Raw genomic sequence first — 14,041 nt, 5'->3', positions numbered from 1 at the left:
GTCTTCCCCCGACCCTATATTGTGATTATTTATTATTTTTTAAAGTATTTGGCTTAATAAAATATTTAAGAGAGTCTTAAAAAACATGTAATTTTAAAAAAATAATAAATTTTGTGCTCATTTTGTAAATGACTTTTTGGAAGTGAAATAATTCTATATTTTTTTTCTCTGAATTTATTTTTTATTTAATCTATCAAGAAAAAGAAATGCCAGGCAAACAAATTAAAATTAAAATTATTAGACTTTTCTGATTATTCTATTTTTAGAAAAGGTTTGTGATCTATTGTTAAAAGAGACCCTTGTATATTTGAATCAGATAACCTAGATTTGTTCTTTGTCCTCAATATGCTCCTCTATAAGATAAGACTATGCATGTATTATGCACATATATATGCATGTATGTGCACATGGATGTTGTGTATATATATGTGTGTGTATAATGTATGTACGCATGTATGTGTGTGTATATTTTCCTCCCATGTGTATACGGCATACATATATGTATGTGTGTATATTGTATGTACACATATATGTATATGGTGTATCTTTTCCCTTCCAAGGCTGTCTTGAAGAAAATGTTATATGAATGTTAGTTATTATTAACTTAGGTCTACAGTTGGATATTTAACTTGGCATTCCAAATTAATTTATAAAAAAAACTGGTTAAAAACTTATTTTATTTTATTTATTTTCCCGTAAACAGCTTTGATTTTTTTCCCCGAACAGTTACCTATTCTTACTTCAGTGGCTAATTCATTTTGTAATTTTAGAAAAGCTTTATTCAGATATTAATGAGATTTTATGTATTATTAAACATTAAAATAATGCCTCCAAATTATCTCAATTTATGAAATCATATTCCTGATACATCATAAGGATGGCTTATAAATTGTGCTGCTTTATAATGTGGTACTAGATTCTAAGATAAATATTAAATTAAAATAATAATTCCATATGTGTCAAGCAAGATAATATACTTTTCCATTTATGTACTAAAAGTAAAACTTCCATCCAAAGTTTTTTTAAATTTTGAAAAATATTTAGCATTTTAAATCTTACAACTTTCCTAAGTGCCATTTACCATGATTTTAGCGATCTCAGAAACAAACTTTTCCATACATATATTTGGAAAAAGAAAAAAGCAATCAGTCTCAGAGTGAGCCAAGATTGTAGAGAATCAAGAGGAAGAACAGTGAGTACAATCACCCTCCTCTCTCCCAAAAAACAACACTAAACAAACAAAATAAAAACCTTCCTGTAGAAAACAAGCCTAACAAAATAATAACGGGTAAATTCGAGGGGAAAAAAATCAAGTCTCTTTTTTGGTTTGGTTTGGTTTCGTTTGTTTTGTTTTGTTTTAGTCAGTCCAAGCGAGCATAGAAAGACAGACAGTGGCTTTTGGACACTGGGTACAAAATCTGGCACAGAGTATGCCATCATGAAACAGAATGTGCACATGGCAAGAAGTGATCCTCAGTCCTTCACAGAGAGGCCTAAACCTGTGTAGGGTACATTAATAGGTTCCAACTGGCAGCTTTGCCATTAACCAGTTCTGCATCTCAGATCCAGGGTGGACTGAGAAGGAGTCATGGCCCCTGGGATATCAATCTGCAATACGGTATGGCCACAGGCATTAACCTGGGAGTTAACAGAGAGAAACAAATTCAGAAACAGATAATATTAGTTTAGATTGAAACCCTGGAAAAGAGCATTCTCCTTTATAGATTTTGGGCAGGGCAATGAGGGTTAACTAACTTGTCCAGGGTCACACAGTTAATAAGTGTCAAGTGTCTGAGGCCGGATTTGAACTCATGTCCTCCTGAATCCAGGGCCAGTGTTTTATCCACTCTGCCAGCTAGCTGCCCCCTCTTTTATAGATTTCAAGCCAATTTCAATCGTGCAGAGAAATAACCAGGGCAGGAATCTCAAACCCAAGTGAAACCTGTCCTTCTATTTCTTTCAGTGTGCAGACCTTCACAGATGTTTTACAGCAGCTATATCTAGCTTCAGAATGGGCTTACCCAGGCCCAAACCCTGGAACTTATTGAGCTCAAATAAGTAGGGCAAGCAATCAGATTTTGATTTAAATAAGAACACTCTGAACGCACTGAAAACTTGCAGGAACCCAACCTAAATTATCCCTGAGATAATGGAATAACACAACACTCAGTATGTCAATGAAGTAGCAACCCATCCTTCTCCAGAAATGTGGAGTCTACCCTTAATGTCAGCTCTTAAATTAGGAAATAGACTAGGAGAATGAGCAAACAAACAAAAAGATGACTATAAAAAGCCTTTACTGTAACAGGGATTTACCAGAAATATACCCAGAAGAAAATAATTCCAAAATACTTACAAGTAAGGCTTCAAAGTAAAACACAACTTGGACAGAAATTCAGACACAAAGTATGGGAAGAGATGAAGCAAGAGTTGGAAAAATAATTTATTTTTTAAAATATAAATTAAGCAAGAGTAATATAGGAAAGATAAACAGGAAAAGATATGGGAATTGTCAAAGAAAGAGTTGGAAAGGAATTAACAACCTGAAAAAAATATATATATTATCTCTATCTAGAGATAATATTTCTAGAAAGAGAGAGATATATAGATAGAGATAGAATAATAGAGAGGGCTGTAAATGTAAGGAGATCAAGGAAAATAGATAAATGACTACATCAATCATCAATGGAGAGATCAATTTATTCACATACCACATGAATAAGGTTATTTTTCTAGAAATGTTTTTAGTTTTTAACCCTGAAGTTCTAGATTTTATCTATTCTGAAAATAATTTCTCTCCAAGAAGGAGTTTTTTACCTTTTCTACGTCTGTTCCCAAAACTTCACTTGGATTCCTCCTCTTTGGCTTTAAGTAGTTTAGATAATAATGATAACAATAGTGATTACTAACATTTATTTAGCATTTACTATGTGCTTAGTACTGTTCTAAGCACTTTATAATTATTATCTCTTTTGATGCTTACAACACCCCTGTGAGTTAGGTGACATTTTTATCCCCATTTGACAAATGAGGAAACTGAGGGGATGGAGCCAAGATGGGGGAGAGAACTCAGGAAGTTGTCTGAACTCTCACAAATTCTTTTTGGAAACAATATTAAATTGAGCAAATAAATGGATTCTGAAGCTATGGAACTTACAAAAAGCCAGTGAGACAGTGTTCCAGTTTAAGATAACTTAGAAGGACTTCAGGAAAGTTAAATCTCAGTTGGGTAAAAGGGGAGCATAGAGAAGCATAGAGTGTCTAGATAAGTCAGCAGGAGGCTCATACCCACAGCACAAATATGTATGTAATGTCCCTCAGTCCTAGCTCAGCAGGCTAGTGGCACAGCGGGCCAGTTTTAAGGCCCCCAGCCCCAGCAACGTCGTATGATGACCAACTTTGATATACTTAGTTCTTCTCAGGATTATAAAGATCTAAGACAATTCCAAAAGACTCATGACAGAAAATGCTCTCCACCTCCAGAAAAAGACCTATGGGGGGCAACTAGGTGGTACAGTGGATAAAGCACAGGCCCTGGATTCAGGAATACCTGAGTTCAAATCTGGCCTCAGACACTTGACACTTACTAGCTGTGTGACCCTGGGCAAGTCACTTAATCCCCATTGCCCTGCAAAAACAAAAACAAAAACAAAAAACAAAAACAAAAACAAGCCAAAGCAAAAAAAAAAAAAAAAAAAAAAAAAGACCTATGGAGCCTAAAAGCAGATCAGAGCATACTATTTTCACTTTTGTTATTGTTTGTTCATTTTCTTCTTCTTCTCCTTTTTCTCCTTCTTCTCCTTCTCCTTCTCCTTCTTCTTCTTCCTTATGCTTTTTCACTTTTGTTCTGATTCTTCTTTCACAATGGCTAATGTGGAAATATGTTTAACAGGATTGTACTGTGTAACCTATATCAGCTTGCTTGCTGTCTTTGGGTAAGGGGTAGGAAGAGATGGAGGTAGATAAAAATTGGAACTTAAAATCTTACAAAAATGAATGTTGAGGGGGCAGCTAGGTGGCACCTTGGATAAAGCACTGGCTTTGGATTCAGGAAGACCTGAATTCAAATCCATCCTCAGACACTTGACACTTAACTAGAGCTGTGTGACCCTAGACAAGCCACTTAACCCTCATTGCCCTGAAAAAAAAAACCCACAAAATATGAATAAATGTTGAAAAGCATCTTTAGATGAAATTGGAAAAAATAACATACAATATTATTAAAATGAGGAAACTGAAGCAAACAGAGTTTAAATGGTTTGCCCAGGGTTCCAAAGCTAGGATTTTAACTGAGGCTTAATTTGAAATCAGCTCTTCCGTACCCCAGGCCGAGCACTTTATTTATACCTCCAAACAAGATAAAAAGTTCTAAATTCAATCATATTCACAAGCACCTACTTTGAAAAAAAATTCTTAATGCTTAGACAAGAATTGTATTCTCTTTCTTGTCTTATAGTTGTACTAATCTCTATTCTACCCCCTAGCCTTGGTCATGAAGTCAGAATTCAATATGCTGAAAACATTTGGCTAACAAAGCAGCAAATTTTATGTTGTCTTTGCATAGACATGCATCAAGAGGGAAAGATGGGGAAAACTGGGGCTGACCTTTTTTTAGTATTTGACTCCTCTATATGATCCTGTAGAACCATGGATTTCTCTTGACACTGATCTTTTCATGTTCATAACTCAGTAGTGTGTTGCTGTTTGTTTGTTTGTATCATTTTCATTTGTTTTTCTCCATGCTCTAGAATCCAGATGCTCAGAATCTGTTCTTTTCCAGTGCTGATAGATTCTCTCTTTTGTAAAAAGCTTTTAAGTCATGTCTTAGTCTTATAAAATTGCTCTGTTTGATTCAAGGAGATGTGTAATCCTTTTCCCAGTGAGTTCTGAAGAGGCTCAGTCCATTTCTTACAAGCCTGGAGTCAGGAAAAACTTAGTACTAAACTTACCTCAGACAGATCAACTGTGTGATATCAGCCAGTCCAGTTGACATCTCACACTCTCAGTTTTCTTATCTATAAAATGGAAGTAATAATAGCACCTGCTTCACAGAGTTTTTTTAAGGATCAAATTAGATCCTATATTTAAACCAGGTTGCAAACCTTAATGTCAAATACAAAACAATCATTGTCATCATTATAATTATGATTAGATTCATCAAAATTTTTTTCTACCTAATCAAGGCAAACACAATGCTCTCAACTCTGCTGAAATAAATACTTAAGTATTATGTAGTAAATATAATAAAATAAATTTATACTTAAACAGATTACTTACTGATGAGGCTTGCTTGAATAGCTAGAAAAAAATTTTCTGATTTCATTGACTCATTTATGGATTCAACATCTGCTTATGAAATGCCTATTATGTATAAGACTGGAACTGGATTTTTTTGTTTTGTTTTGTTTGTTTGTTTTAATTTGCTTCCATGAGGATGTGTTTGAAATGACTTTTTGAGATTGAAATTTTCAGTGTGCCATACATACTATAATATCCCGTACTACATAACATTTGTAGGCAATGTATAACATTGAATGACGCATTTATATTTAAGACTTATTGCTAAGTATCAGGTTTTCCCCCATGGTTATATCTTTTTTTATCTAGATGTAATTTTATTATTTTAGTACATAAACCAAAATTTATGCAACTAGAGCAGAGGTTGTGGATGATTCATATTTCCAATTGGGTAGAGAACTCTCTTGGTCTTGTAGTAACGAGCCAGCATGTGAACTATGCTCTCCTTGAGAATCAGAAGGAATTTAGAATCCTTATCCTTTCTGTTTCCCTCAAGATGCTTTTGAATAGCAACAGCTTTCTTGATCAAGTGATAAAGATCTTCAGGAAGATCAGGGGCAAATCCCTTGGACTTGAGAATTCTCAAAATTTTATTGCCAGTTACAAAGTGCACTTGTGCCACACCATGGGAATCCCTCAGGATCACACCAATCTGGGAGGGCGGCAGGCCCTTCTTGGCCCGCTTGTAGATCTGTTCCTTCATATCGTCCAAGGTGAGCTTCAGCCACGTGGGCACGCTGCAGCTGTACAGCAAAATCAACTGGGACAGGCACTTCCCCGGAGTGTGCAGGCGACTCATGATGGCAATGATCAGGAGGCAAAAGAGAGAGGGCTGAAGGAAGCAAGGCAGGAAGTCACTCTATTTGACAGAAGTCTTATTTTTTTTCCTTAATTAATTTTTATGCACAAATTTTAAATAAAACATGAGCAAAGTGATTACAGCAATATATCACAAAGAACATGTACTATGACCAAGTGGGATTTATATCAGGAATGCAGGACTGGTTCAATATTAGGAAAACTATCAACAAAATTGACCATATCAAAAATAAAACCAACAAAAATCAACAGTGATTTTTTTGAAACATAAATACATATGTGCGTGTGAAACTTATTAACAATCATTATTCATAATCAACATTCTGTAAAACTTCCCTCTCTATAATTTTAAAAAATATATTGAATGCAGGGGCAGCTAGGTGGCACAGTGGATAAAGCACGTCCCTGGATTCAGAAGGACCTGAGTTCAAATTCAGCCTCAAACACTTGATACTTACTAGCTATATGACCCTGGGCAAGTCACTTAACCCTCTTTGCCCTGTAGGGGTGGGGGAGTGGGGGGTAAATTATATAAAATCCTGGTGTAAGAATAATTTGGAGTGAGAGATAATAAAAATTCCAAGGGATAAAAATCTTTAGAAATAGTTGGTTAATTCCTTCATGTTCAATCAATAACCTATAAAGGTACATGACTAAAAAAGTAATCCGTGTGTGTGTGTGTGTGTGTGTGTGTGTGTGTGTGTGTGTGTGTATGTGTATGTGAGATGGAAGAATACACTTAAGTCTGGACACCCTTTTATATTATATTAGTACACAAAAATTTATTTGATATCTATAGGGGCTTTTTTGGAGCGGGCAGATCAATTTACAATTTCATTATAAATTCTACATAGCAATGCTATTCAGCACTTTATAAAGAACTCTTGTCATAGGGAATTACATGAGTACTGAGTACTGAGTAATGAGTTAAGTGACTTGCCCAGGGTCTCACAACCAGTATATATCACAGGATATAGTGTTGACTTTCAAGGACTTCACAGTCTGATGGGGGACACAATATGCTAACTACTATGTATGAAAAGCTATATATGGGTTATATTGGAAGTCATCACCAGAGGGAAGGTAGTAGAATGAAAAGAATTAGGAAATAATTACTACTGAAGATAGAGTTTTACCTGGTACTTGAAGGAATTCAAGGAATCTAGAAGGTTGACATGAGGATGGAAAGCATTATATTTATGTCAGATGGTAAGTGACAATACCCAGAGTAGGTAAATGGAATGTTTTGTGCTAGAAAATCCAACAAAGCTAGTATCACTGTATTCATCATGAAAAACAACCAAAAAAATCTTAATCTGTATTTCTTCATTTAGAGTGCAAATGGTAGAATTTTGATAGGGATATGCAAAAAGGAAAAAAAAATGTACCTGTCAGAAATTACTTGTAAAGAAGTTATTATTATTATTATCATTATTATTATTATTAATGAGTATAGTATTTGTGACTATATGGGTTTGGTGAAGAGATTGAAACCTAAAGGAGAAAAGTGCTCACGTTTCTGGTCCCCATTTGACCACAGTGAGACAGGCACTCAAGAAACAAATAAAAAGATTGGAATAATTCCTATTCTCCACAACCTCACATTCTAAAGGGGAAGACAAGTGCATAAAATATGAACAGCATAAGTATAAAATTATTATTGCAAATATGTGCATGTATGTGAGTGTGTGTGTTGTGAGATTAAAATTGGATATTAGATCATAAATCTCCCCTACTTAACCTTTCCCTTAATTTATCTCCCAGACTAGTAAATGGAAGAAGCTTCTGGTTTTCTAGTTAGAGCTTTTATTGTATGGTAGTCACAAGGTGATGTTGATTAGAAGGATAGGAAAGTAGAAATACAATACAAATCGTCTTAAGTCTAGGCTTAGTCTGTATTCCGTATAAAACTCACCAAAACCCAAGGCCACCTTTGGGGAGAGAGACCGAGTCAAGCGCGTGCTGTTAACCGAGAGCCGGGCCGAGTTAAACTCCAGTCAGCGTCTGTCCGTGCAGCGCAGCCAGGAGACCAGCGGAGCAGGAAAAAAGGCCCACTTCCATTCTATCCTTGCCTTTTAAGCTTGCACCCCGGAAGTCGAGTGCTCAGCAAGCAATCTGGCATGAGTCGCAGGTGGACTGGTGTGCGTAGCTCATGCTGTTGGTCTCCTCCCCAAAAGGGTGGTCCTAAAAAAAAACAAAACTGGCATATCTCCATTATCTAACCGACTGTTAAAACTTTTTACCACAGTGTGTACATGGGAAATGGCCAAAGAGAAAGGTAGTTTGACTGGATTGCAGGGTCCAAAAAAGGAAGTACTACCTACTGAGGAAGGCATAAAAAAGTTTCGGTTAAGTAGTGTAGGACTTTAAAATGTAAACAAAATATCTGATGCTAAGAGAAATAAGTAGCAAATTAATTTGGCTTACTATGGAGATTATATATTTAGATCTGAGTGGGCCTTAGAGATAGAAAGACCTGGGTTCATGTTGCACTTTTTCATATATACTGCCTTTGTAACCTTGGAAAAGTCACTTAAATTCTCAGGGTAAATTTCACAGATTATAAATTTCAGAAAAAGATACAGATTACTTTATCAGATCATATATCCTAAAGAGGAACTCACTGTACCAATTAGGTCAGAGATCTAGTTCCTATTTCTTTCGGTACATATGCCACTGGGATAGAAAAGGATTAATTACACCCTAATGCTTTTGTGCCAATGCAAAGGCAATATTTGGAGTGGAACAAAGGATTACAGAGATGCAGGCCTAAGGTTCAAATATTGATCTAGAGTACAACATAAATGAAAAACGCATTTTTTGGATGACTGGGTGATAAGTGACTGATATCTGGGTAATGTCAAAAAGTAACACAGGCATACAAGAACATGGGGAATGTGGCAATTTTAATCTGTTGTATAGATTCACAAGAAATGAATGAAACAAGTGGAGATATATGTAGGTCTTGCCTTCTGTGGAATTCCAACTCCACTCATGATCCTTGGACTTGCTATTTTTTTATTTTCTTCCTTATAAATGATAGGGGTATGACCACTCTGGGAGGGAAAATTAGAGAAGTAGTCACAGTGCTTTCCTATCTATAATTTAAATGTGAGCCCAATTTTTGTCCTTATATGCTTATAAGAAATTTGTGTTATATTTTAAATTTATATAAACAATATTATATGCCTATAGATTAGAACAATAGCATAGAAATGAAAGAGACTTTTGGTTGGGGCAAATAGATGGTATATGTTTACTATTAGAGAAAAATCTTCCCCAGTAGATGAACCTATAAACCCTTTTTGATACAAATTATAGTTGGAATAAAATCCTGATTATACAAACCAACATCTTTATATTATATGTTTTGATTGAACATTTAGTTTTAAATTGAGGCTTCAAAATTGCAAATACATTTTGAAATTCCTTTTTGAACTTTATTTTATTCCATTTTGATGAAAGTTCCATTTGAAGTGGCTAGATCCCTGTTTATCTCATTTACAAGCTGATATATTTACGTATACACCTTGATTTGTGCCTGATCGAGCACCTTAGCTTTTTCCTCAGAACATCATGTACTCAGCTTCTCTTCAGGAGAGGTGTTTGGAAGTTGTTTCATTCTGTTCTGCATTGTTGTGTTCTGGAAAAGAGTCACAGCAGCAACCAGCTACCTGCTAAACAATTCAATAAAAAAAAAAAAACAACATAAAAGGGCTTTTTGTTCAGATGTCATTTCCAGAAAAGATTTGTTTCTATTATTAAAAGATAATAATTGCCCAAGCTCATTTTTTTTCCATCCAAATCTGGTCAATAGCTCTTCTTTAGCACTAGGACAACTATTTAACCTTTCTCTCTTTATCTATTAAAACTGAAAATCTTAGAATAAGAACACTTATTTTCCCTCACCTATATTTTATCATTCAGTGCTGTGTAATATGACTACTTGCTCATATCTTTTATTACCCTAGCTATCAGAGGAAGGGAATATATTCACACACACATACACAGTGCATACCATGTTAAAGGCATTGTACATTATAAATAATGCCTCATTTGATCCTCATAATTACTCTGAAAGGTAGGTGTTGTTTTCATCCCTAAATTACAGTTGAGGAAATTGGGTCAAAGGTGAAGTGATTTATCCAAGGTAACACAGGTAGTAAATGTTGGAGATTGAATTTGAACTCATTTCTTCCTGACTCCAAGGCCAGCACTTTATCAACTATGTGTCATACATTAGGGCACAATTTGAGCTTGACATATCTCATATCACATCATAATATTTTCTATAACAAGTAGGCACCAAAGAAATGTCAAAATCAATCTCCTAGTTTTCTGAGGACCAGTATACCAATGACTGGATGGCCTGTGACTAAAGACTTTCAGTCTCCTATGTAGAAGTGTTTCACAAATAATTTGAACCTATGGCAGAAGAGATAGAAAAGCATAAGGGAGAAGGGAAAAGGGCAGAGAGTAGCTTTTAAAATTTTTAATTTTTTCCTTCTATTATGACCTAAGGACTATGAACAAATGCATGAATTAAAAAGAATCATCCATTAAGTACTTTGCTAAGTTATAAACATCATACTAAGCTCTGGAGAAACAAATAAAAAAGCAGCATAATGCCTACCTTCAAGCAGTTTATATTCTTTATTTAACTTTCTTTTTTCTCAGTTATCTGAAAACAGTTTTGAAAAATTCAAATTCTTGGAGTTTCAAATTATCCTTCTGTTTCCTCCCTTTCCCCATTTTTGAGAAGGCAAGTAATTTGATATAGAGTATATATGTTAGTCATTCAAAACATATATACATATTAGCCATGTTGTAAAAGAAAACACGGATAAATAAAAAATGGGAAACATAAAGTAAAAGAAAACGTTTTCATCTGCATTCAAATTCCATAAGTTCGTTCTCTGAATATTTTTCATAAAAATTCCTTCAGAACTGCCTTGGATCATCCTTTTGATGAGGATATCTGTCATTCATAGTTGATCATCATAAAATATTGCTATTACTCTATACAAATTTCTGGTTCTGCTCATTTCTCTTTCTGTCAGCTCATATAATTCTTTCAAAAAATTATAAAAACATATTACTTGTTATTTATTATACTATAACTATCCCATCACAATCATATACCACAACTTCTTCAGTCATTCCCCAATTGGTGGACATTCCCTCAATTTCCAATTCATTGCCACCACAAAAAGAGCTGCTATAAATACTTTTATACATATAGATTCTCCCTTCCCCTCTTTATCTCTATGAATACAGCAGTATTGTTGGGCCAATGGGTATATTTATAGTTTTATAACCCTTTAGGATTTTTATCTTAAAATACTTGCTGGGGTTAGGGGGAAGCCAAGATGGTGGAGTGAAGACAGGAATTTGCCGTAGCTCTCCCAAATTTCCTTAGAAATAAGGCTAAATTGGCTCCCAGCCTGAGGGTCAGCCAAGCCATGGCAGCTCTTTAGCTGATCCCCTGAGAATTGCCCTGGAAAGCATTGTCCAAGGAGGAGCTGGAGAAGTAACATTCCCCCAGCAGGTGGTCCCACCAATTGAATGCTGAGGAGGTTATAAAAGCTCATGTTCAAGTGGGAACAGAGGCTACCAAAGAAGCCTGGGAAGGCAAAGAGAGTGTACTTGATATCAAATATGGAAAAGAGGATGGTTAGAAACTGGACATTTCTTTCCCTGACAAGACATCTGATGACTTTTTCCTGTTTATTCATGTAGGATATTGTCAAGAAGGAAGTAAGGATTATTCAGCCTTTATGGGGCCCCCATTGAGAATAGCAGGTGTAGCAGTGGTTGTAGTGGCTTATGACCTTGCTCCAAAAGGGAGCTGATGCTGAGCCAGATGAGGCACAGTTTCCTCTTCATACAGAAGTGGTACTCTTCCAACAGGGGCATTTACCTATGTGGACATTGAAGTGGAGCTCACTTGGCCTCCATGGTGCTCCTCAAAGACTGGGCTGAGTATAAAGTCACCCCCAACATTAAAGGCTATTTCTTGGTGAGTAAGATTTATGACCTGGAGCCCATCGTGCATACTTAAGTCAATGATGTACTTCAAATGACCTTGGTAGATGCCCAGAGAAATAGTCCCATATTTTACCAGAAGGAAGTCCAGAGTAAAGTGACTTCAACTTGTGAATTAATAGTAGCTGCAGGACAGCATGATTATCCTGAGTTCCTTCAACAGTGCTTGGATTATTTTCAGGTTCTGTGTTTACATATGTGAAGTTCATTTCTAGAAATCTCCAATATGGATCACTTTGACATCAATGAGAAACTGATTCAGAATGACTATATACTGACTCAGGTTATTTTGAAGACAATTTTCCAGTAACAAGAGAGCTCAGAGCCTCACCATGTCCACTATAGCTTGGAGAAGAGCAAAGAACACTTCTCCAAAGCTTCTCTGAGAAACCAGAAAGCTGCTTCCTTTCTTTTTCCATTCTGAGAAGGTTAGGGTTGTCTATATGATTATAGATGGCTTTGATTTCTTCTGAGAACTGCTTGTTCATATCCTTTGACCATTTTTTAACTGGTGAATGACTCATATAAATATAAATTTGACTCAGTTATCTATCTATATGAGGGATCAGACCTTTATCAGTGAAACTTGCAATTAATATATTTTTCTAATTTACTTCTTGCTTTGTAATCTTTTTGGAATTTTTCTTCATCCAAATATATTTAATTTAATGTCATCAAAATTATCTATATATTTTTCCATATTTCTTGCAATCTATTATTTGGTCATAAATTCTTCTCTTATTCATAAATCAGAAAAGTAAGCTATTGTATTCTTATATAATTTACTTAGAATATCACCAATTATGTTTACATCACATACACATTTTGACCTTACCCTGCTATACAGTATGAATTAATAGACCAAGTTTCTGCCAAACTGCTTTTTAGTTTTCTTCAGGGATTTTGGTTATATGGTGAGTTCTTGTTCTAAAAGCTTAAATATTTACATTTATTAAACACTAGATTGCTACGGGTATTTATTACTGTGTATTATGTACCTAATCGATTCCATTAGTCCACTGCTCTATTTCTTAGCCAGTATAAGGTTGTTTTGATGACTACCATTTTGTAATAGTCTGAGATCTGGTACTACTATACAACCTTACTTCACCATTTGTTTTCATAGATTCCTTTGATATGGTTGACCATTTGCTCTTCCATATGAAATTTGTTATTAATTTTTCTTATACTATAAAATATTTTTGTACTTTGATTTCTATGACACTGAATGTAAACTAATTTAGGGTTTTGTATTTGAAAGTCAAATTTTCTATTTAGTAGAGGTTTTTTCATCACAAATGCCTGAAAGTGCTCTTTTTCATTGAAGTCCCATTTTTCCTCTGAAAGATTATACACAGTTTTATTGGGTATGTGATTCTTGGCTGTAGTCCTAGTTCCTTTGCCCTCTGGTATATCATATTCCATGCCCTCTGGTCCTTTAATGTAGATGCGGCTAGATCTTGTTTTATCCTAATTGGAACTCCATAGTATTTGAATTCTTTTTTTCTAGCTGCTTGCAATATTTTCTCCTGGACGTGGGAGCCCTAGAATTTGGCTATAATATTCCTGGAGGTTTTCCTTTTGGGATCTCTTTCAGGAGGTGATCAGTGGATTCTTTCAATTTCTATTTTACCTTCTGCTTCTAGAATATCATGGCAATTTTCCCTGACAATCACTTAGAGGATGGTGTCTAAGCTCTTATTTTAATCATGGTTTTCAGGTAGTCCAATGATTTTCAAATGATCTCACCTGGACTTATTTTCCAGGTCAGTTGTTTTTTCAAAGGAGATATTTCACATTGCCCTCTATTTTTTTCATTCAATTGGATTTGTTTTACCATGACTTGATTTCTCATAAAGTCACTAGCTTCCATTTGCTC

General features: G+C 35.1%; 1 protein-coding gene and 1 pseudogene across 1 annotated transcript; one reads left to right on the top strand and one right to left on the bottom strand.

The window, feature by feature from the left end:
- Positions 1-5,650: 5,650 nt before the first annotated feature.
- Positions 5,651-6,097, bottom strand: LOC122737228 (40S ribosomal protein S13-like). The gene has a single exon (XM_043979699.1). It carries the CDS (start codon positions 6,095-6,097, stop codon positions 5,651-5,653), a length of 447 nt encoding a protein of 148 aa, XP_043835634.1.
- Positions 6,098-7,292: 1,195 nt separating this feature from the next.
- LOC122747061 lies at positions 7,293-12,472 on the top strand (annotated as a pseudogene).
- The last annotated feature ends 1,569 nt before the right edge of the window (positions 12,473-14,041 follow it).

This window comes from Dromiciops gliroides, chromosome 1 (genome assembly GCF_019393635.1).
Source record: "Dromiciops gliroides isolate mDroGli1 chromosome 1, mDroGli1.pri, whole genome shotgun sequence".
NCBI lineage: Eukaryota > Metazoa > Chordata > Mammalia > Microbiotheria > Microbiotheriidae > Dromiciops > Dromiciops gliroides.
This window is presented reverse-complemented; position numbering and strand designations above follow the sequence as displayed.